Raw genomic sequence first — 22,437 nt, 5'->3', positions numbered from 1 at the left:
TATTAGTTTTTAGTTTACATAATTTCTTACAGGATCATAACACTTTATTATAATGACTTGAATATTGCTGTTGGAATAACTGTGTAGGCAGACAGATTATTAATTAGAAAATACTCTTATAATTTTTGTAGGCATTACCGCCAGCACCGGTTCAGAATCATACAAACAAGCATCAGGTATTCAATGCATCGCTCCAAGATCATATTTATCCAAGCTGTTTTGGGAGCACTCCCGACTGGAATAGCTCGAAATTTATAAGTCTTTGGGAAACAGAAATGATGAATGACAAGAACTGGAATCCAGCTACATTTTTGCCTGACACACTTCCTGGTGAGGGTTTGTTATAATTTCGCACTGGATAGCGATGAAAACTACATTATGAAACTGAATATGGCACTTTCTGGCAGTGGTACATTTCATTGTCATTTTTGAGAGAGCAGTTCTGGTAAAGATTTGCATAGACAGGGAGTCATGGTAGCTATAATGGCTGAAAACATGAAAGTAAAAACTCTTTAATCTCATTGCAGGGGCAAAAGCAAAAAGAAACTGCTTCTCTTGGCCTCTGGTATAGAGAGAGATTTATAGAGATGCTTGTATCTTCAGATTCGTGCAGCTACAGAAAGATGTGGGTTTAGAGAGATACTTATAAGGAAGGGATAAGAAGTAAAAATCCTGAGTCTCCTGTCACAAGATCTTGATCTTGTTTCATAAAATTATAGGAGCACTGCTAGACTAACGCCACCACAACTGCCACAGATTCCTTCCTCTTGCCACTGTGATGGGAGAAAAGCTAGAAGAACCCAGAGTGGATGACTTAGATGCAAAACAAGCTTCAGAATATTTTCATGTTACATTATGTTGTAGAATTACTTCCTTAGATCTGTGAATTTATTTGACTTATCATACAAAGGAACAATTTATAGATCAGTTGCCACTATAGGATCAGGTATTTAGGGGCTTGTCCAAATTTGAATGTGTATAGGTATGTTTCATGTGAGTTCAGTATGTCTTGCTTCATTAAACTAGTAAGTCTGAGGGAATTCTAATTGGCATTTGGATACCGAAAAGTCTGTGCTGCTTTGCAGCAACATTCTTGAAATCTAAAATACTGTTAAGGTGAGAGAGAACAGCGGAAACTCAACCAGTAAAATAGTACCTTATAGTATACTAAAATAGTACAGTATACATGTACCTTACTTCTCTTGTTTTCATTACAAATATTGCATTTTTTTGCAAGACTTCCTTCTGTTGTAAAACATGACTCACTGAAAAACTGTCTTGTTCTGAGACTTTATTTTGCTTTTTGTTCTGATTGTCTCTTGTCTGGCCTGTTTCTAATTTGTACCCAGCTACTATAGTAGCATTAAAAAACTAACAAAATACTCCATCCAGGTCACTAGTGGAAAACAAGTGAGAGTAATCTCCGTTATGGAAAGTCACACCCCAAAAAACACCAGCACAAACTGGCACTTGGAGTCGCCAATAACTAAGTAAGCATTAAGGCTACATTTTCTTCTCACTCTGATTGAGGTGGTATGCTGTCAGTGCCTGTTGTGTTATATGGCTAAACTGGGCATTAGACTCCAGAGCTGTCAATCTTACACATTTCACAAGTGTAAATTCACTTAAAAAAATTAAAAGGTTGAACAGATATGTACAGTAATGCAGTATGCTGCTTATTACCTCTACTGATCTTTAAGAACACTTTTCAAATTTTAGTTTATATGACAAATTGGCCTGAGAATTTAAATTTAGTTACACTTACATAGACTAACATTCAGTGAGAACATATTTACTTCAGTAGTCCTACCAGGCCAGTAATAACATACATAGCTAGATATAGAAGTAAACATCAGAGTTCAGCAAATTAGAACATGCTTAAATCTGGCCAAGTGCCATAAACACAATTCTTGTAATTCTAGAAGTCTTAATTTCTGTATGTTTCACTTGAAGGGAGTGATCTATTAGCACCAGCACTCTCAGAAATAAGACCTGAAGCACTTCCTACTACATCTAGCAGTGAAGCAACAGCAGTTACAGATAGCAAAGACAAAAAAAACGCTGCAAAGAAGAAATGTCTGTACAATTTCCAGGATGCCTTTATGGAAGCTAATAAAGTTGTCATGGCAACCTCTTCTGCCACTTCTTCTGTCTCTTGCACAGCTACTACAGTGCAGTCAAGCAGCAACCAGTTTAAAGTATCATCTAAGAGACCTTCATCAATAGGTAAGAACTATAATGCATGCGAAGTAACTTGAAGTCAGTTCCTAAATTAATGAGCCACAAAGGTTTTAAGGTATTATTATTCATATTATGTATTTAAATGGTTTAAACAGCTTCTTTTACTCAAAACTGAGCTATTACTCTGGAACTATATTTTTTCTGTACTCTCTTAATTTTAGGACTCTTAAGTCCTTTTGGGTTAGGGTTGGTTTGGCCAAAATGTTGGTGTGTAAAAAGGGAAAATACATTTTAAAAATATATTCTTTAAATATGCTTGAATATCTTAATTGCTTAGTTTGTGACTAAAAAGATCACTTACCTTATTTTTAAAGGTTTCGGAGTAGCAGCCATGTTAGTCTGTATCCACAAAAAGAAAAGGAGTACTTGTGGCACCTGAGAGGCTAACAAATTTATCTGAGCATAAGCTTTCGTGAGCTACAGCTCACTTCATCGGATGCATACTGTGGAGGTGTATTTTCCACTGCCTGCATCCAGTGAAGTGAGCTGTAGCTCACGAAAGCTTATGCTCAGATAAATTTGTTAGCCTCTAAGGTGCCACAAGTACTCCTTTTCTTTTTGCTGATTTTTAAAGAGCTAGAAGTCAAGAATAGCTGGTTCAAGCTAGTGGAGATTTGTTACTTCATTTTTTGAAGGAAATTAACCTTTTCTTTTTTTTTTCTTTTTTTTCTTTTTTTCCAAATTTAGGAGAAGTCTTCCACAATATCAATAAAGAGGACCATAGACATTCTGCACCAGTTGCACCACGAAATAGCCCTACTAGTTTAGCATCCCTTCCTTCACTCTCTCCTGCTGCACTGTCTCCAGCCGCTACACCCCATATCCCAAATCTTGCTGCTCCATCTTTCCCCAAAACTGCTGCAACAGCCCCTGGATTTGTGGATCCACATTCAGGTCTTTGTCCCTCCACAGTTGCACCCCCAACTTCAACCACAAACAGCTCCGTAAGTGCGCCACCAAGTGTCTGCAGGTGAGTTTACTTTGTTCATACTTAAATTGGCATTAAAAATAGTAACAAACATGCAAAATAAATGTTCACTGTTGCAGCACCACTTTGTACACCATTATAACGTGAGAGGGAGTCTTGTCCATTTGATAGATGAGCAGGACACCTGAGTTCTGTTCCCTGGTTTGCCACTCACTAGCCGTGTGACTTTGCACAAGTCACATCAAGTGTGGTGTTACTCTCAGGAAAGTGTGGCCATGGTGTTTCTGGGGTTGCATTTTTTTTGTCACATGCAGAATCACACTTGTTCAGCTTATAAGTAAAAAGACATGTTTTCTCACTGTGTGCGCTAAAATGGGATGGAAAAGTCAAACTGTGCTTTCTGGTTCATTCATCATTCAAGTGACAACATACTTTTTGTTAGTTTAGTCAGCAGACTTCATAGATTCATAGATATTAAGGTCAGAAGGGACCATTATGATCATCTAGTCTGACCTCCTGCACAATGCAAGCCACTGAATCTTACCTACCCGCTCCTGCAATAAACCTCTCACCTATGTCTGAGTTATTGAAGTCCTCAAATCATGGTTTAAAGACTTGACTTGGAGACCATACAAGGAGCATACTTCATGTGAAAGCTACCATATTTAAACAGTGTTTTGACCATAACTGTGCTTGCAACTTCTCTGAGTATCAGTTCCCCATTTGTAAAATGAATGTAATAACTAACCTTTTTTGTGATACTTAAAATTTTAAAGATCTTTGAAAGCATTGGATGAATTGAGTACAGGACGTTATGGCAGAGTGATTTCATAGTGACACTGATTCTCTAGTGTCTGAAGAGCAGGAATGTCCTAAAGGCAAAGCAGCTGACTCATTCTTCTGAGTACTCTGACTTGTAGTACTGTGTTGATGGTTGCTATGGAGGAGATGGGAGGCCACAGCCGTAGTTATGATGGGGGATCTTGAGAACCAAGCAGAGTGATAGCTATCCACTTGAATTACTTTTCAAAAAGTTAGCTTTGTAACATCTGGCTAGCTTTGTATTACTGCTGTTTGAACTAGAGGAAATTATTGAAATATAAAAATGATTCTTTGCAATAAAAAGAGAAATGTTTCTTTGAGCGTAGGTTACCTAGTCTAGTGCAATAGAACCCAAATTTCTGTTAGCACCACTAGGTGCTGCTGCAATGCGAATAATATTAGGATGTGTAGGAAATGGGATGGAGAAAAAGACAGAAAATATCATGCTGTTATGTGAATCAATTGTACATCCTCACTGGAAAAACTTTGTTCAGTTCCGTTATCCTGTCTAAAAAGGATATAGTTCAAGTAGAGGGGGTTCAGAGACAGGTGAAGAGAATGGGGAGAGACATGGGAAAAATTCAGTATGAAGAGATAGTGAAAAGACTGGCACTGTTCACCTTGTGAAGAGATAAATAAACATAGAACATGTAGAACATGCACTACATTTTACAGTTTCTCATAATGAGACATTAATTATAAGTACTTTTTTCACACTATGCATGGTTACCTTATGGGACTGACTTTTGCTATCTTTGGGGACAATAGCTTAGCAGAAATCAAAAAGGATTGGGCACTTACATGAATTACGTGCATGTGCAAAGTTATAAGCATGAAGGTTATTTTAAATATGTAAGGATATAAATCAACCTGTGTTTCTTGGTGAATAAACTTTCCCTGGGCTAAACTATTTTATAACTGCCTCCTGCAGAACTTTACACCTTCCTCTGAGGCACCTGATACTGGACTAGTTGGATCACTGTCTGCTCCTTGTTTTCAGATGATCTTGAGAGTCTTGTTTGTAGTAAAGAGTTTGGACATCTGTAGAAGCAAGGGGGGAAACAAGGAGGAGAGCAAATACTGTGTGACCAACCAGCTCTACTGACCACCAGTGATCCATAGATCACAGTTTGTAAATCACTTTGTTTTAACAAATGAAAATAACTGGTTTCCAGATTCTGAATACAAGTATACCTTTTAGACCAGGATGGATTTCTCTAAACAGTGATTCTCCCATTTACTCATTCAGTGGACCGCTTCATGAGCATTTCATGGAGCCATCTTCCCTTTAAAATACCCTAGTCTCATTGCTTGGTTTTGAACATACAGGTCTGCAGACTGCTAGAATAGGTTTTGAGGTGATGCACGTCCCACAGTTTGAGAACTGCTGCTTCTGATTCACATACATATCTCTCTATATATACATATAATATGTTTCTTTTTTGTTATATTGTAATAAACCCTCTGTTTTCTTTAATACAGTGATCCTGACTGTGAGGGCCATCGCTGTGAGAACAGTAATACGTATGATCATCAACAGTATGATGGAGAGGAGAGCCAAGATGAAGACAGCTGTTCAGAGCATAGCTCTAGTACCTCAACATCCACAAATCAGAAAGAAGGAAAATACTGTGACTGTTGCTACTGTGAGTTCTTCGGTCATGGAGGTGTAAGTTTTGTTTAATTATTTTAATAAGAGTAACTGTTTTCAAGTGTGCCATCATCTGCTGCTTGTTATGTTATCTAATTGGCTGTAACTGTTTAGTGGCAGAAATAGTAAAAATAAATGACTGTAAATTCCTTTTTTCATTTTTAACTGTAAATTTTAATCTGGTATCTTATAATAAGCTTACTGCAAAGATAGGAGTTTTGTAGATAGAAAATGCATTCTAAAGCCTTTTCTAAGAAGCACTAAAAATAAGCTAGTGACAATAAAACTATTTCACAGCTAGATTTCCAGCACTGTGTGATCTTAGGCAAATTATTTAACCTCTGTTATATTTGTGAAATAGGGTGATTGTACTCTAGCCACCTTTGTAGTACACTAAGAACAGAGAAATAATAGAAAGGGATGGAGCTAGAGAGATCAATATAAGAGTAGAAAATAAAACGTAAACTGGGAAATTTGTGTATCTAGTATGAGCAAAGCTTAAAACCCCGTGTTTTTAAATTAAATTTAAAAAGTTTCCTAATTCTTAGTATTACAAATATACTTACAATTCTGAAAAATAATTCACTAATAAGAAAAGTACACTGAAACAGTGACTTGACCAACTTAAAAGGCGTTTTGTAGTCATAACAAAGCTTTAATACTTATTAATTGGCTATGGGATCTCTCCTTTTGTCTGCTTTTCTTCAGTGCTGAGGATTTGACTCAAGCCTGTTTAAGTCAATGGGAATCTGAAGACTTAAGTGCATACTCCTTGCATAAGCAGCAAATATGAACATTTTAAATGTTCTGTTTAATTGCAGTTTTTATAAATTGAAATAGATACTTTTTATGTGGCAATCTATTTTAGGGTTTTACACAGCCATCCATTACCATAGTAGCTAATGATCTTCCATGTAAAATCTGTAATAATAAAGCACCTAGTAGACTTCATGGAGTCTCTGGCGCTTTTCCCATTTTGGGGTAAAAACTGTGCTTATGGGGATTAAAATAAAATCAGCCAATACTACCTACATTGTATAGCAGTAAAGACAATTCAAAGTGACAACCAACCTAGCTGACTGGATTGGGCTACAGTTTTAGCCCAAAGTCAAACAAACAACTGCATGAAAGTCGTGGTGGCTTATTTTTTTTCCCTGCCACTAAATATTTACATGGAAAACAGTGGCAGCAACTCCTTACTCCTTTTTCAACTTACATTTGATAAACTGTCAACAACCATAACTAAGTCCTGACCTACCACTGGAAACTCCTCTGCTGGCATTTGGTCTCCCTCTACCGCCCCACCCACCTGCAAGATGAAAATAAACAGCTCTGGCTAATGAGACAGCCAAAAATCTGTTGTGATACTGTTGTCTGTTGCATACGTATTGCATGTGCACACAACTGGCATTGGGGGTCGGTATTTTTTATGCACTATCTGAAACTTCATATTGCAAAATTCTAAGCAGCACTGTGAAACTTTCAAGCCATTTTTTTTCTCTTATGGCCATTAGCCACCAGCTGCACCAACCAGTAGAAATTATGCAGAAATGAGGGAAAAACTTCGCTTACGTTTGACAAAGAGGAAAGAGGAGCAGCCGAAGAAACCAGACCAGATTTCTGAAAGAGAGAGTGTAGTTGACCATCGAAAAGTGGAAGACTTGCTACAATTCATAAACAGCTCTGAGACCAAACCAGTAAGCAGCTCTCGGGCAGCCAAGCGAGCGAGACATAAGCAAAGAAAGGTAAGAAACAGACCCATATTTGTCACAAATTATCTAACTTGAATTTATAAAGGCATTGTGTGTCTAGGTATTTGTGTGAAATTTTCCATAGGCATCATTTTAAATGGCACACTACTGATTGAATGTGCATTACTGATTTTAAACTGGCATTGATGTACTCTGTAGCATACAGGTATATAACACAGCTGGTTTAGTCTGGTGAGTATATTCATGGTGCTGTTTTGAAAGCTACCTGAGATTTTTTGCTCTCAGAGGATTTACCAGTATATCATAGCCCTTTTTTTTTTTTTTTTTTTTTTGTGGCAAGTAAATTACATATTAGAACTGCACATCATCAAAGGGGGTATTTCTTAGTGTCAGAATTTCAGGATCTTTAATGCACTCCAGGGTGGTTACCCAAAGTGACACAGTAATAATGGGTGGATGTCAAAATCTAGCATTCTTCACCAGGACATCAGTCAGCTCCATTAAAATGTTCCTTCAACCATGTAGCATAGGAGCAGTATGTCTGTGCTGATGTGGAGGAGAGTCAAGGTTTGTAAGTTATTTGGTCTCTACTGTGGTCTAAGTGGAATAAAAGACAGGTTGAGTGAAGAGCCATGGTCTCCCTGGTTGGCTGGAGGGTAAATATTCATAGAATCATAGAATATCAGGGTTGGAAGAGACCTCAGGAGGTCATCTAGTCCAACCCTCTGCTCAAAGCAGGACCAACCCCAACTAATTCATCAACTAAATAAATATTGGGTCAGGGAGAAGTGGCAAGTTGCAGTATGACGTCTGAACTTAACTAGCTTTCAAATGTCAGTTGGCAAAAAAAGAGAAAATATATGGAATTATGTCCTTCAAAAATTGTGACGATTTGGTTGTGAGGGGATGCAGGAAAATAGTTAAATTTTTGTCTTTTGTTGAGCTGATATCTTCACACACCAACTTCAGGATATACAGGAAAAGGTTCAAAATAAGGCTTAAGTTACTGTGTGTGTTTGAAATCTGGAAAATAAATTTTATAAGCTCCCTAAGTATTCCACATTTTAGGTGATACTTTACTTTGCACATTTGGATTTTTGTAGTTTGGGGTATTTTGTGGGGGGGCCAAAGTTGTGTTTTAACATAGGCCATACTAATGAAAAACAGACTATTTTTTTCGCAAAAAGAAAAGGAATACTTGTGGCACCTTAGAGACTAACAAATTTATTTGAGCATAAGCTTTCGTGAGCTACAGCTCACTTCATCGGATGTTCACGAAAGCTTATGCTCAGATAAATTTGTTAGTCTCTAAGGTACCACAAATACTCCTTTTCTTTTTGCAGATACAGACTAACGTGGCTGCTACTCTGAAAACTATTTTTTTCGTAAGTCCCAAAGTTAACAAGTAGTTTTTCTTTAAACTGCATGTTTTTAACATTGTCCATTAATTCATTTTAAAAACACAAATTATGCAAATACAGTGCTGTGTACTCAGAAGAAAAGAATTGGAAGATTTTATAGGATTTTTTTTTAAGAACCCTCCCCCACCCCCCCAAAACTTGCTAATCTCTTAAAAGGAATGGGTCACATATAAGCGCTTCCAAAAATTCACAAAATTTTTGCGAGATCTGGCTGTCAACTAGCAAATGGCATTGCGCAAAAAGCTACTGCTCGTAATTTAATTAAGAGGGGTAAGCAAACTTAGCACAATAAAACCTTGATTATTTTCAGTTATAACTGGGAAAACCCATTGTGAATTAGTAATCAAGTAAACCATTTTTAAAAATTAATAATGAATGACTTTCCTTTTATTTTTTACAACTTTAGTGTTCATTTGTTTCATAATGTACAAGTAAAAAGGACTGTGATTCTCATATAGTGTTACTGGATAACATTATTTTTACTGGTGGTTGTTAAAATTTAAACTACTGTGGAATTTTCCAATGAAGAGCATATTTTCCTATCAATTTGTCAAATGTTCAGTAGAATACTAGACTTTTAATATTGTAAAAACAATACTGAAAAAAGGGTGTGATCAACTTTAGTTATATGCCTAATACCTTTATCTGGGTGCATTCATTGGATTTTCAGAATAAGGGCCTGTTTGTGGTCAGGAATAACACTGTCATGTTTCTTGTATCATATTTACACCTATTAGTACTATATATGAACACCCAGCCTTTATCCACCCCAGCGACCTATTCTTGCTTGTGATAATATTCTGAAGGATATACAGTTGTGCACTCAGTTAAATATTGCCTCTTTAATGTTACAAAAATGGGCTGAAAAATGCTTTTTTCCTGCTTTCTATTGAGCACAATACAAGTTATTGTAAATGGAAAATGTGCTATAGCTTCATGGACAATATCTGTAGGTAGCTGCTAAGTGTGTTCGTTTTAAATTGCTTACCCATTCTAATACTATTCTTGAGGGGTACATTTATGTTTCATACTGTGACTTCTAAAATACCTTAACACATCCTTGTAACATGGAATGTTTAGGAATTAGCTACTGAGATGAAGATCTTTTCCCAAATGTCTAGTTCTTAGAATCTTTGTCATCCTTTATTTAATAAACTGCTGCTTTTGTAGCTAGAAGAAAAGGCTCGTCTTGAAGCAGAAGCCAAAGAGAGGGAGCATCATCAGTTGATTGAAGAGCAGAGACGGCGGGAAGAGGAGGAGGAAGAAAGACTAAAACAGGAGCTGCAACGACTTCAAGAACTTCAGCAGTTACAGGCTGTAAAGAAAAAGAAAAAAGACAGAACAAGTAAAGACTGTGAGAAGATGGAAATGCTTACTCGAGACTGCCAGGCAGTGAAGGAATCAATCCCAAAAACACCCGAAGACATTCAGAATGGCATATTTGAGCAATCAGAAAAGGTAGAAACCTCATCTAGTTCACTGTCTAGGCATGTAAATCATGTGGCACAGAGGCCAATTCCTGAGATGATCTGTGAACTATCTGATCCCACAAACACTAGAGACTCAAAGTTGCTTTTCCAGAAAGAGATGAATGTGAAACAGCATGAGCCCCTGTCTTTTCTCTTTGATATAATGCATCATCATAAAGAAGGTAATAGTAAACAAAAACTAAAGCAAATAAACAAACCCTGTGCTGAACAAGTGAAAAAGCCTGCTGAATCCCCCAAAGCAACAGAGATTCAATCTAAGACCAGAAACCAAATAGAATCCAAAGTGAAAGAAGCAGAGCTCCCACAGCTTGCAGAGCCGAAAAAAGAGGAGAAAAAAACAAGCAGTAATAATAACAAAAAGCAGCTGAATCACGTAAAGGAAGAGAAAACACCTGTAGTGAGTGAATCCCCTTCTCCAAGTGAGCAGCAACAAAACAATAAACTGATACTCGCAGAATCTCCTCAGCCAAAAGGCAAGAACAAGAAAAACAAGAAGAAGAAGGGAGACAAAGTCAACAATTCCATAGGTAAGTGCATAACTAAGAATTTTTCATATAGATTCGTTTCAAAATTTTGGGACAGCTCTCCAATCACCCATATCCGTGTAAATTGGGAGTAACTCACTGATGTTAAACGTGTGAGAGGAGAATCAGATCTCCTTCATCTGTTGAGTCAATCACTAAAATGACATTTTTAGTTAATTCTGCTATTTTTCTGTGCTCTTAGCATTGATGTTTAATCTGATGTTCAGTATTAATAATAGAGATGCAAATAGCTAACCAGTATGGAATATTAATAAGTATGGAAAAACATGTAAGAGAACATTACAACTAGTAGTGTTTTGTATCCTTTCCATACACTTTGAGTCAGCTAAACAATAAGATACAGGTAGCATCTCTTTCATAAGGCCTATATGAAGTGACAGACTTGAAATATAATTACTTGATATTTTGATGACAAAACCCATTTTGGAGAAACTCTTTAACTAGTTTTCAAAGCATGTTTTTAAAATTAATCTCTATTGTGATAGTAGGATTGAATCAGTAGGAATATAGAGTCTAAAATGCGTCACTCTCACATCACATGGTAAATCAAAGAGCACAGGATTTTGCAGACAGTGAAGAGTTATACATATATAGATTGTTTTTAACTAAAATCATTCTCCATAGAACATCTTCTCTGTACAGGAAAGGTGATTACAAAGCAAATTCAGTATTTCATTTTATTCCACTACAAACAGTTTCACTATGCATTCACAATGAGTAAATATACTGTGAAGTAACATAATTGAATGTGAAAGTTTGCCATCCAAATAACACACATCAGATAAGAATTGCTTCATACAGTTATTTTATGCATTTTTCCATGCTAAGAAGTTATTAATAGTAAGGCATGTCTCTATATTTCTCACACAAGGTGGAAAGATGTAGAATTCTTTTCATAAAGTGATTTTAGCACTTCTGAAAATGCACAGATTAACCAGGTTACTTTAATTTCCCTTTCTCACCTCAGAACAGGCATATCATGAGCAGGTGCAGTCCAGGCTTCCCCACAGTGCCCTGCCAACATGCTACCCTGAATACCACCTCCACGTGCTAGCATAGTTCAGAATGTGTCTATTTAGCCATTGATGAGACTACGAATTTAGTGATATGGACACTTGTCGACTTGGACTGAGAATATCAACTAATTTTCCATAAATCACCAAATAGCTGTGTGATAGCAGTGCTTGAACGAAGCCTCTATGGCATAATGGCACTTAATTTTAGTATTTTGTATTTCATCCCTGCAGCTCCCTTTAGTATTCTGCAGATTTAGAATTGAGAACCTTGGAGGGTGGTGTGGGCTATGTTCCAGCACTTTTACAAAACTGAATTATTGTAAGTTTCATTACCAGAGCACAGAACAAATGCATGGTGGTCATGAGTGCTGGATGGGGAGCCCAGGTTTGTTTTCAGTGGTTTTATGCTGGGATTGAATGAAACTACTTCAGATCTCTCTCAAATTCTTCCCATTCCTTGACCCTTCCCTGCACATCTAGTTGTAGTTTGTTGGGTTTTGTTTTTTCTTCACATTGTCCTCCCTACCCCAACTCCTTTATTTCCCACTCTCCTGTGCATACTATCCTTCTCAATATGCAGAGGAGAATCATAGACCATGGCACCTCTCTTCTTCCTCCTAGTTCCAGATATATTTGGTGGGAATTAATGATCACTACTGGTGAGGAACTGAAAGGTGTGGAAGGTTCTATAATAGAGCTGGGTGAATAAGTGAATTTTTTTGCTTCAGCCAGCCAAGTGAAAAATCAGGAAACATTTGGTTGGTTCCAGAAACGTTTGTGCATGTCCAAGACAAGTGCCCTAACCATTGGACTAAGTTGTGTGTCTGTAAGCTTTAGTCCAGTGGTTAGGGCACTTTCCTGGGACACCCAGCTTTGAATCCCCATCCTGGAGCAGGAATGTCAGCTCAGATATCTCTCCTCCCAGGCAGGCATCCTAACCATTAATCTACAAGGTCTTCTGGGGTGGGCTGTTCTCAGTCTCTCCTCCCTTGAAGCTATTCTACTTTGTGTACTTAAGTATTTATTTGGCCAAAGACAGAGTGACTGTGACTCTGTAGCCTCGTGATAAAGGCTCTGCCCTGGGAGGTAGGAGACATGGATTCAAATCTTCATGCTGCCTAATTGAGCACAGTGGGGTCTGGGTCCGGGTCCTGGTCCTGGACTAGGGCACCTAGGTGCTGTGATCATACAAATAATAAATAAGGAAAGTATCAGAGGGGTAGCTGTGTTAGTCTGTACCCACAAAAACAATGAGAAATCTGGTGGCACCTTAAAGACTAACCGATTTATTTGGACATAAGCTGTCATGGGTAAAAAACCCACTTCTTCAGATGCATGGGATTCTCCAGTTAGCTTTTATACAAACACAGGCTTGTTCAAAGTAGATTTAAAACAGGGACACTTTAATTTTGCACATTTTTGTAGCAGCTTCAAAAGTTGCTCTAAAAAGGAAGAGACTGGAGTAAGTTAACCATGAAAGCCCTTAGGTACCCCAGGATTCTCCAGAGTGCCAAACCCAGTAGCATCTGTAGAGACGAGTTTCATGTAATTTAACTAGCCTTCGAAGTTTACCCTTCTGTGAACCAGAAAGCCCTGTAAATACATAGCATCTCTCCTGTACTCTCATTCTGCGTGGTTTCATCATAAGAAGGAACTATTACATTATCCTACAATAAAATGATGCTTTGTTAAATGAGAAGGGATCCCTCACTGGAAGCAGCACTAGCTTCTTCCCTCAAGTTTGTCTACTGATTTTCATATTCACTTTCTACGACAATGGAGCTTGCCTATCCTTCTTCCAATTATCTCCATTTTAAAATTCACCTTTTAAGTTGAAATTATCTTTTCACCCTTCCTAATTTCATCTCATCTCCATTTTAAGGCCTGAATTGGGAGCATGTGGAATATTACAATTAGTGAACTCTTGCTTGTCTTGCTTGGTGACCACATGTTGTTCCAAATACAGTTTACAGATTTACTATTCAGTAGCTCAGAGCACCTGCTGATTATCATAGAATTATCAAAATGTAGGGCTGGAGGGGACCTCGAGAGGCTGCGTAGTCCAGGCCCCTGCACTGAGGCAGGACCAAATATGCTTTGGCCATCCCTGGCAGGTGTGTGTTTAACCTGTTCTTAAAAACCTCCAGTGACAGTACACCAAGATTTTGTAGGCATCACGACAGAGTTTTAAGGTGGGATTAGAAGGAGGAGGATGAGAGAGCATTCTTCTCAGTCCTTTTGACGGCCAGTTGTCTTGGAAGGTACAGCACAAGGATCTGTGCTAACAAGAAGACTGTAAAGGCGGCTGCTGCTGCTGTTAGTTTTTAGCATATTTACTTAGATTACATGGAGAGAGACTTTTTAGAAAAGCAAAATTAAATTGTAAAATAAAGCCATTGTATATACCCAATTCCTGTAGAAACAACTTTATAGTCAACAACAGTAGTCTCCAATTATGGTTAAGATACAATTAAATCTGGCAGGGTAGACTGGACCAAATTCTTTTAATGCCCTCTAAATCATGTTCTAAGAAAGCATATGCCATAGCATGGTTGTATAAGAAATGAAACATGTTTTTGTCCTAATGAATCTTCTCTCTGGCTGATTCAGAGGAACAATTTGAATTCATATATCCTTTCTCCCTGTTGAATATCTTACTCATTAAGCTGTAGAGTTATTCTCTCTCTAAGGCCCAGTGAATATTTAAATATCTATACAAAGAGAAACTGCTTCAGCAGGAGAGATTGTGGGGAACCCACTCTAGAATAGCTATAGTTAGTATGCTCAGCTGGGAGATCTGAGTTGAAGTCTCTGCTCCATTTGTGTATTCAAACCTGGGTTTCCCATATGCCTTAAGCACTGGGCTAAATGGCACACGTGCACATTCATGACGCTAATTAGGCTAAATTCAGGAAATAGTTTTCAGTTGACCAAAACAGCAGTGTGGTTTTTGCGGGGGGCGGGGGAGGTGAAGTATTCATCTGAAAAATTTTGTGCAGCTCTAGTCTGTACCCTGGGTGGGAAGGGACAGGAAGGGGAGGGCAGCCTCTGCATCGTATTAGCTATTTCTGTTGTTTTTCTCCTTAGATCAAGTACTACTTCCTTTTTAAATGTAAAATCACTTTCAGAAAAAGTAATTGGACATGGGCCCTGTTTTACAAAGCAGTAATTTTATTCTGTAATTATTCTTTGAAGAACCTGGACTAGTGCAGAACAAATGAGGCATCCTTTAATATTATTACAAGTATTCAGAAGCGATACCCTGATGTGCTCTTATTCTGGATTCAGCCATCCATTTCAGCACTATGAATCTCCAATTACTCATGGGCTTTGTTTAGACTGGGAGTTCTTGGTCATGTTGTTCCAAAGTTAATTGATTGCCGATTAACTGGAGTTAACTAATATAGTTTTAGTGCTACACTATGTGTTCCATAAGCACTCGTTCCAGATCATGCTTCAGCAGAGTGTAAACTGAACCATGACCAGGAACAAATGATTGTGGAGTGGGATAGATAATAAGATGGTAACTAACATAATACTGCTGTATAAATCCATGGTAATCCAACACCTTGAATGCTTTGTGCAGTTCTGGTTGTCCCATCTCAAAAAAGATACATTAAAAATGGAAAAGATACAGGGAAGGGCAGCAAAAAATGATTAAGGGTACAGAACAGCTTCCATATGAGAAGATATTAAAAAGATTGGGACTGTTCAGCTTGGAAAAGAAACAACTAAAGGGGGCTATGATAGAGGTCTATAAAATGATGAATGGTGTAGAGAAAGTGGATAAGGAAGTGTTATTTACCACTTCGCATAATACAAGAACCAGCGGTCACCTGATTGAAATTAATAGGCAGCAGGTTTAAAACAAACAAAAGGAAGTACTTCATCACACAACACCTGTGGAACTCATTGCTGGGGGATGATGTGAAGGCCAAAAGTATAACTGGGTTCAAAAAAGGAATTAGATACGTTCATGGAGGATAGGTCCATCAAAGACTATTAGACAGGCTAGTTAGGATGCAGTCCCATGTTCCCTAAGCTTCTGATGACCAGAAGCTGGGATCAGATGTCGGAGATGGATCACTTGATAATTGCCGTATTCTGTTCATTCCCTTTGAAGCATCTGGTATTAGCCACTGTTGGAAGACAGGATACTGAGCTAGATTGATCATTGGTCTGACCCAGTATGGCCATTCTTATGTTTAGATTAGCATTCAAATCACGTTCGTTAACTTGCGTTACAACCTGACCAAAAACTAGTCTAGACAAAGCCGTAATGAATTGTGGTTTTTTAAGCATTCCATCCTGGGCCAGCACTATTCTTTATATATCCTAAATAGGTCCTGAGGTCAGACTATGTTTAAGTATGGATGTTAATCATGGTAAAAGCACAGATGATCACAATCATAGCTATATCATTATTCTGGTTACATTGTGGACAGGGCCAGACACTATGACCCAGGGCCAGTATTATCAGTACTGCAAAAAACCAACTCCAAAAGTATTTTTAAATGCAAACGTGAATTAGGTATTTGCAAAAATTGCCTCTCAGGTGTTTAGATTCATCAGAGGGTGATGAGGCTAGCAAGTTCAGGACAGCCAATTATTGTATATTTTTCACTCCGAGTAACCCTTGCTGGCTGAGCAGCTCTTCAGTTTTCCAGTCTGTTCTGTAACTGAACTCTCTCTTGCATGGGCCAGTCCTGTGGAATGTTTTGTAATCAATATGAAGAGTAAATCTGCTGCTGATTCCTTTGTCTTTACTTTTGGAAATAAATTGTTTAGTTTTTTAAGCCTTCAGTCAAAAGAGGTATACAAAGGCCAAGCAGTCCTCGGAGACCTCACTTCAGTCTGTCCAAATTTTGTTTTTCTTCTAGAGTAAAACAGCCAACTGAAACTCATTTGATGTATCTTTCCATTTTGCAGATGATGTGTTTCTGCCCAAAGACATTGACCTAGACAGTGTAGAAATGGATGAGACAGAACGGGAAGTGGAGTATTTTAAAAGGTAAATAAAAGTGCTGTCAACCCTGCATGTACGCCTGTTGTGTTGCTTAATATATGTGACCAAAATGAAAATAATTAACTCTTTTTGCATAAAAGCATGTGCTTTTACTAGGACTGTCTTAAATCACCAGTCACTGCTGACACAATCTGGTTACACAATGAGCTTCAAAGCTATAGCTTTATGGGTAGAAATTATAGTCATGTGGCCTTAGCACAGAATATGGAGAACCGGACAAGAGCCAATAATATGTATTTGCCATACTGGAACAGACATTTATCCATGTCATCTGCTCTTCTACCTCCATCACTGACATTACTTATTACTTTGGAGGAAGACTAAACTTTCCCACAATGCACTTAGCTATCTGTTCAGTGCTGTCTGTTTAGTTTTTTAAACTGTTGATCACCATGGTATCTGAACACTTCGTACAATTTCTTCTGAACTCTGGCAAGTTGTCTACTTACACCAAGAAGACACATTTAATGGGCTTTATTTTCTATCATTTTTTTTAAAAATTGTTTCAGAGGTTTCCTTCATAGATATAATCAGTCAGAATTCATAGAAAATCCAGTTACAAATATTGTTATACAGTTTGCCAGTACTCTTTACAATTTCTAGCAATGAATTGTACTACAGCAATGAATGGTACAGGCTGACTAGGAGTTGTGTAACTGGTACTTTTTACTGCCTCTGTAATGTAGTTAGTGTCACTTTATCCACATTTTGGAATTTCTCTAGCAAGTTGCCTTTAAATCTCCTCCATTCCAGGTTAAATAAAAGCTTAGTACGTGCAGGGTAACTTTTGCCTTGCCCCTCTCACTCTGTTCCCTCTCTTCCGTGGACTTTAATTCTTAGGCCTGATTTACTCCTAAAACTTCAGTCAACCTAGCTACATCATGCCCTGAGCCCTGTAGTTAAGTAGACCTAATACCCACTGTAGGTTGACCAGGTCAACAGAAAGGTCTTCGGTTGACCTACCTACCACTGCTGAGGGGTGGTATCAACAGAAAACCCCCTTCCATCAATGCAAGAAGCTTCTGTAATATGGTGGTACAGCATCACAGCCATAGCAGTGTAGATGTACTTTTAGTGAAAGCAATTTAGCACACCAAAGAGGAACTAGATACTACTTTTTGTGAGTGTGTTCTCTTGAGGCTTACATGTAACTACCACAGATGCTAAGAATTGCACAATCACACTCAATAGAGAATATAGCTTGCCGTTGATACAGGACACAAATACACGTTAACAATCGTTAGAATACGTGCTTACCTGTTCTATTGAGTTGTTCTTGAAACATTGTCTTATTCATGAACTATATGTCCAATGAAACTAGGTAGATATTTTTTTGTTTTGAACTTTTATCCAGACAAATGGACTATTGTCTTTGTCCTAGTTATAGCCACTTCCTGGATACTTTCTCATGGCATTCATTTGTGTCTGAAACATAGCTTTTAAAAGTACAGATTCACTACAGTCAGGAGAGGACCACTGTATAGGAGTAATGGTGTCCTGAATACAGATGATATGTAAAGCAGAGGCACTGACAACTTAAGTTCATTAATTAGTCTATCCTGGGGGGGTGTTCTATTTTTACCAAAAAAAAAAAGTGTTGGCTCAGTGTCTAGGCAGATTCCAGTTTGGATAATAACATTTTCTTTGCCTTAGTACTTCCTATTCTTTGTTGAATGCAGTAGTCTTCACTATATCTCTTAAACGTTAGTGTTACTGCGGACTGTTAAAATGGTTGGTATATTCCACACCAGGGGTAGTTACATTTCAGTGGTGGGTGAAGTGTTTCCTCTGTGTGTGATTTTTACAGTGTTTTATGGTCCACTGGGATTAAAGATGCTATTTAAATGCAAACTAATATTTGTACCTTTTTGCTGGTAAACAGTGTAACGGTTTCACTTTATCGTTTGCTTGTTTTGTTTACAGATTCTGCTTGGACTCTGCCAGGCAGACAAGGCAGAGACTTTCCATCAACTGGTCCAATTTTAGCTTGAAAAAAACCACCTTTGCTGCTCATTGAAATGACACAGTTTGGGGAGGGAACCCTGCAGGAATCAATGAAAGACAACTCCACTTATCTGTCCTGCTGTGCTGAGAGCTTATCTGGTCTTGAGCCAGTGCTGCCTTGCCTTGTCCCCAGTGCTGTGTGGATCTGCACTGAACCCCTTGGCCTGATAGTTCTTGCAGACTGAGAAATTGCCACTTTCTACCTGAATTTGTTAGCTTGTGTGCTTGTAGTCTGTGAGTGAGACTTACTTGATTGTAGCTGTATGCTGTTGGAGTTGGAACAATAGCTTTTTTTCCAACTCCTTCTGATTGCCTTGGCCTCAGAGACTTTAAACCTGCTTCCTAGGCTTGGGTGGAGGCCAAAATCTTATTTTGCATCATCTGCAGTGGCTCCTGTCACTTCTGCATCTAGCTATGTTTTGTCATTCTGACTCCTGACAAAGGAATGGACCTAGTCAGTTGCGCTTTCATCTGCTCCAGAACTCTCCTGACACGGTTTCATGGAAAAGAGGCTCTCATGGGACAAGCATTTCCTCAGTTCTTTCACAATCTACTGTTAAAGAGTGTACAAGTTACGCTATTTGTGTTTTGATTTTTTCCTGACTTGTAGCCAGCTTGTGTAAGAATACTTGCAGAATGAGAACGTTTAAAAAAGAACAATACTCACACTATCAAATCTGTTATAGAGAGTATAATTGTATTAACACTGAAGCCTAACTGGCTACTTTTTTAACATATTGTTAAGTAATATTAAAATCATGTCTTTCTTTTTGAAAGATGGAATACATTAGTATGGCAGAAGGCTTGTGTCTTGCTTATTTCTGCTTGGGGACAGGGAGTGGAGGAACAGAAAGGGACTGGTGAGTAAGCTCTAGACTCTTCAAAATGTCTGTGAACAATTGTATTGAACCCATCCAATAGCAGTATGCACACTATCTGCTGTAAGTATGGTGTACTCTTGCGAATGCTGGAATTCATACCATGGATTATACTCTGATAAGCACTCTGATACCTCTCTTTCAATAGATATTATGTGAGGAGAGAAACTACATAAAGCTTTAATACCACTGTAGAAAATACGGTACATGGTATGGTTTCCATGCTACCACAATACAAATGTTAAATAACAATAGTACAGGTCACCAATGCCTTTTCTAGCTTGAAGGAATAACTCAAGGTTCTGATTTGATTAAAGATACTGTTATGTAAATTTAGTGCTTATGAAAGTGGCTATGGCATGATAGCTCTAGAGACTGAAATCTTCTCTTTGTCTGTAGATGAGACACAGCACAGATAGAAACAGTACAGGCTTTCCACTCTTGCTCAGCCATTATATCTCACCTTATCCTCGAGGGACTGCTTTATTGAAATGAAGACGCTCCTCATGCACACCCAGTACCTGGTTTCTCTATTAACTCTACAAACAATTCTACTAATTAATGCCAATTATTTTGGATAACTGATGGGCCATGCATGGAAAGTAGAAATCAGACTCAAACAGCAGTCAAATGGGAACAGCTTTTGGTCTGTGCCAGACTGGGCTAAATTTTACCCAGTTATGTAAAAATGAAAGGATTCTTGTCCTCATCAGCTCTTTGTGCTATATAATGCACTAAAGAATACCATTGATTTCAACCCACCATTGTAAAGATTGGCTATCAGTGTGAAATCTAAGCTCTTCAGTACCAAGGTATAACACAGGGTGGCATTGTGGATCACAACTACTTGAAATTTAAGTTTTGAATGATTTATTCAGCAGCGAACTATTAGTGTTAAATGGAATGTCTGCATCCTATCATGTGAACAGGTAATGTTCGAGATTCCAAATACTATGCAATTTTCTTCTCTTCCCTCTTCCCCACCAATAGGTGTGCTTTTAAGGGGGCAAATGTTGGGTTTTCTAAAATCTATTTAAAATACATGTAAGTCACTTCCTACACTTAGAATGTTTTAATAAAAATTACCTTTCCTCCCCATGTATTTAACATGGTGCACTCAATAAGCTGTTTATATAACATGATTTCCTTTTCTCTGTTTTGAAAATATTCATTTTATAAGACTTAACAAAAAGACTTGCCCCACACTTGAATTGTTATATGTAACTTTCATTCTTAGAAGTTGGTACCTCAATGTTCTTCACAGCTGACCAGAATATACAGATAAAGCTTATTCAGTTCCAGCCACTCCATGGAAAGCATGGAAGAATAAGTCTGAATGGATCATCTATTGCTCCTGTCTGATGAGAATTTACAGGCAAGTCGCTCCTCCACCCTACCCCCACTTCATAATTGTTTCAGTAAGGACAATCAGAGGTGTGGACAGGGCTAGGATCCAGGAACCCAGTACTAATCCTTGCTCTAATAGTTAATTTTTCTATGATCTTGGGCAAATCACTTAACCTCTCAGTCTGTTACCCTGTCTGTAAAATGGGTATGATAATACTTTCCAAGCATACAATAAGGCTTCATTTAGGTAATGTTTGAAAAGTTCTGTGAAGATGCAAAGTGGTATCTAAACACTGAGCATTATTATTAAGGTTTGTAAAACACAATATTATTGCCTGAAACATCATTGTCTTTGCTCAGAAATACAAATTTTCTGGCTTGATACATAAATATATTTAGGTCTGTTTTCTTTAACCTAAATGTAACTAATTTAAAAGTTTTCTAACATAATTGCAGTGCATGCAAAATGCAGTTTTGCATCCAGTCTGCTGTGGGGAGGCTCTCTTTTTTTTTAACTGTATTTCTTACATCATTGTCTGTCAGACTCTGTCTGTATTAGGGGTGTTTTTCAAACAATTTCCCGCTGTTGCTCATGCCAGTTCAGTGCTACCAATATTAGCAGCTTTGAAAGCCATAATGTAGACAGGCTTCCAGCTGCCACTGCTGTTCTAAGCACTGCCATCTAGCCTCCTCAGAATGGATCTAACCTGTCGTTCTTGGCCTGTCCACATGATGGCTCTTAGCACTGCTAACAGCAATTATGGTAAATTTATTAACAAGGTTGGGAAATTCTTGAAACGTTTCCCAAGTGCAGACAGGAGTTATGAACAGGGGAGTCCAAACCATAGGGGTACAGAATTGTTCAGGCCTTCATTACTCCCTAGATCCAAATAGGGTTAAATGTGGATGTTCTAAGCCTGCATCCACACTAGCAGTGATCATTAGTGACAGTCAGGGCTGGATTAATGCAGGGGCATTAGGGACTGCAGCCTGGGCCCTTGGATTTTGAGGATACCCCAAAAATATGAATCAATTACTTCATTGTTCTTCAGCTGGCAGCCTGCAGTCCAGTTCTGACTTGTGAGGGGCTTCTGTTTGGCCCACTGCTGGGTATCTGCTCTCCTTTCATGCCTCCTGGGAAGCAGCAGCCAATCACAACTGCTCCACAAGCTGCTGAGCTCAGTCCCCCTTCCCTCAGGAGCTTAGCCTCTACTCTCACAGGAAGGGAGAAGCCGTCCCTCCTCACAGGAGAGGAGGACAAAACAGAAAGAGCCCTGCAGCTCCACACCCTCTTCCCTTCTCCCCTCCAGTGAGCAGGAATGGCTTCTCTCCACTCCCTCCCTCTCTGTTATGCCC

General features: G+C 38.3%; 1 protein-coding gene across 6 annotated transcripts in view; it reads left to right on the top strand.

Annotated features, from left to right (window-relative positions):
- FAM193A (family with sequence similarity 193 member A) overlaps nucleotides 1–22,437 on the top strand; it is a 113,095-nt gene that overhangs the window by 82,440 nt on the left and 8,218 nt on the right. For 3 of the 6 annotated variants that reach the window (XR_012158741.1, XR_012158745.1, XR_012158744.1), the window contains 8 exons: nucleotides 132–330; nucleotides 1,954–2,226; nucleotides 2,929–3,211; nucleotides 5,474–5,660; nucleotides 7,157–7,387; nucleotides 9,946–10,792; nucleotides 16,756–16,837; nucleotides 18,776–21,109. Coding sequence is in view for 1 of the 6 variants with exons in the window: in XM_073342713.1 (XP_073198814.1) it covers nucleotides 132–330; nucleotides 1,954–2,226; nucleotides 2,929–3,211; nucleotides 5,474–5,660; nucleotides 7,157–7,387; nucleotides 9,946–10,792; nucleotides 16,756–16,837; nucleotides 18,776–18,869 (2,196 nt within the window). In the remaining 5 variants the exon portion in view is untranslated. Of the gene's footprint in view, nucleotides 1–131; nucleotides 331–1,953; nucleotides 2,227–2,928; nucleotides 3,212–5,473; nucleotides 5,661–7,156; nucleotides 7,388–9,945; nucleotides 10,793–16,755; nucleotides 16,838–18,775; nucleotides 21,325–22,437 lie in introns of those variants that run through there. The other 3 variants (XR_012158742.1, XR_012158743.1, XM_073342713.1) reach the window with 3 other exon arrangements.

This window comes from Lepidochelys kempii, chromosome 4 (assembly GCF_965140265.1).
Source record: "Lepidochelys kempii isolate rLepKem1 chromosome 4, rLepKem1.hap2, whole genome shotgun sequence".
Lineage (NCBI taxonomy): Eukaryota > Metazoa > Chordata > Testudines > Cheloniidae > Lepidochelys > Lepidochelys kempii.
Note: the sequence above shows the minus strand (reverse complement) of the source record. Positions and strands in the feature narration are given on the sequence as shown.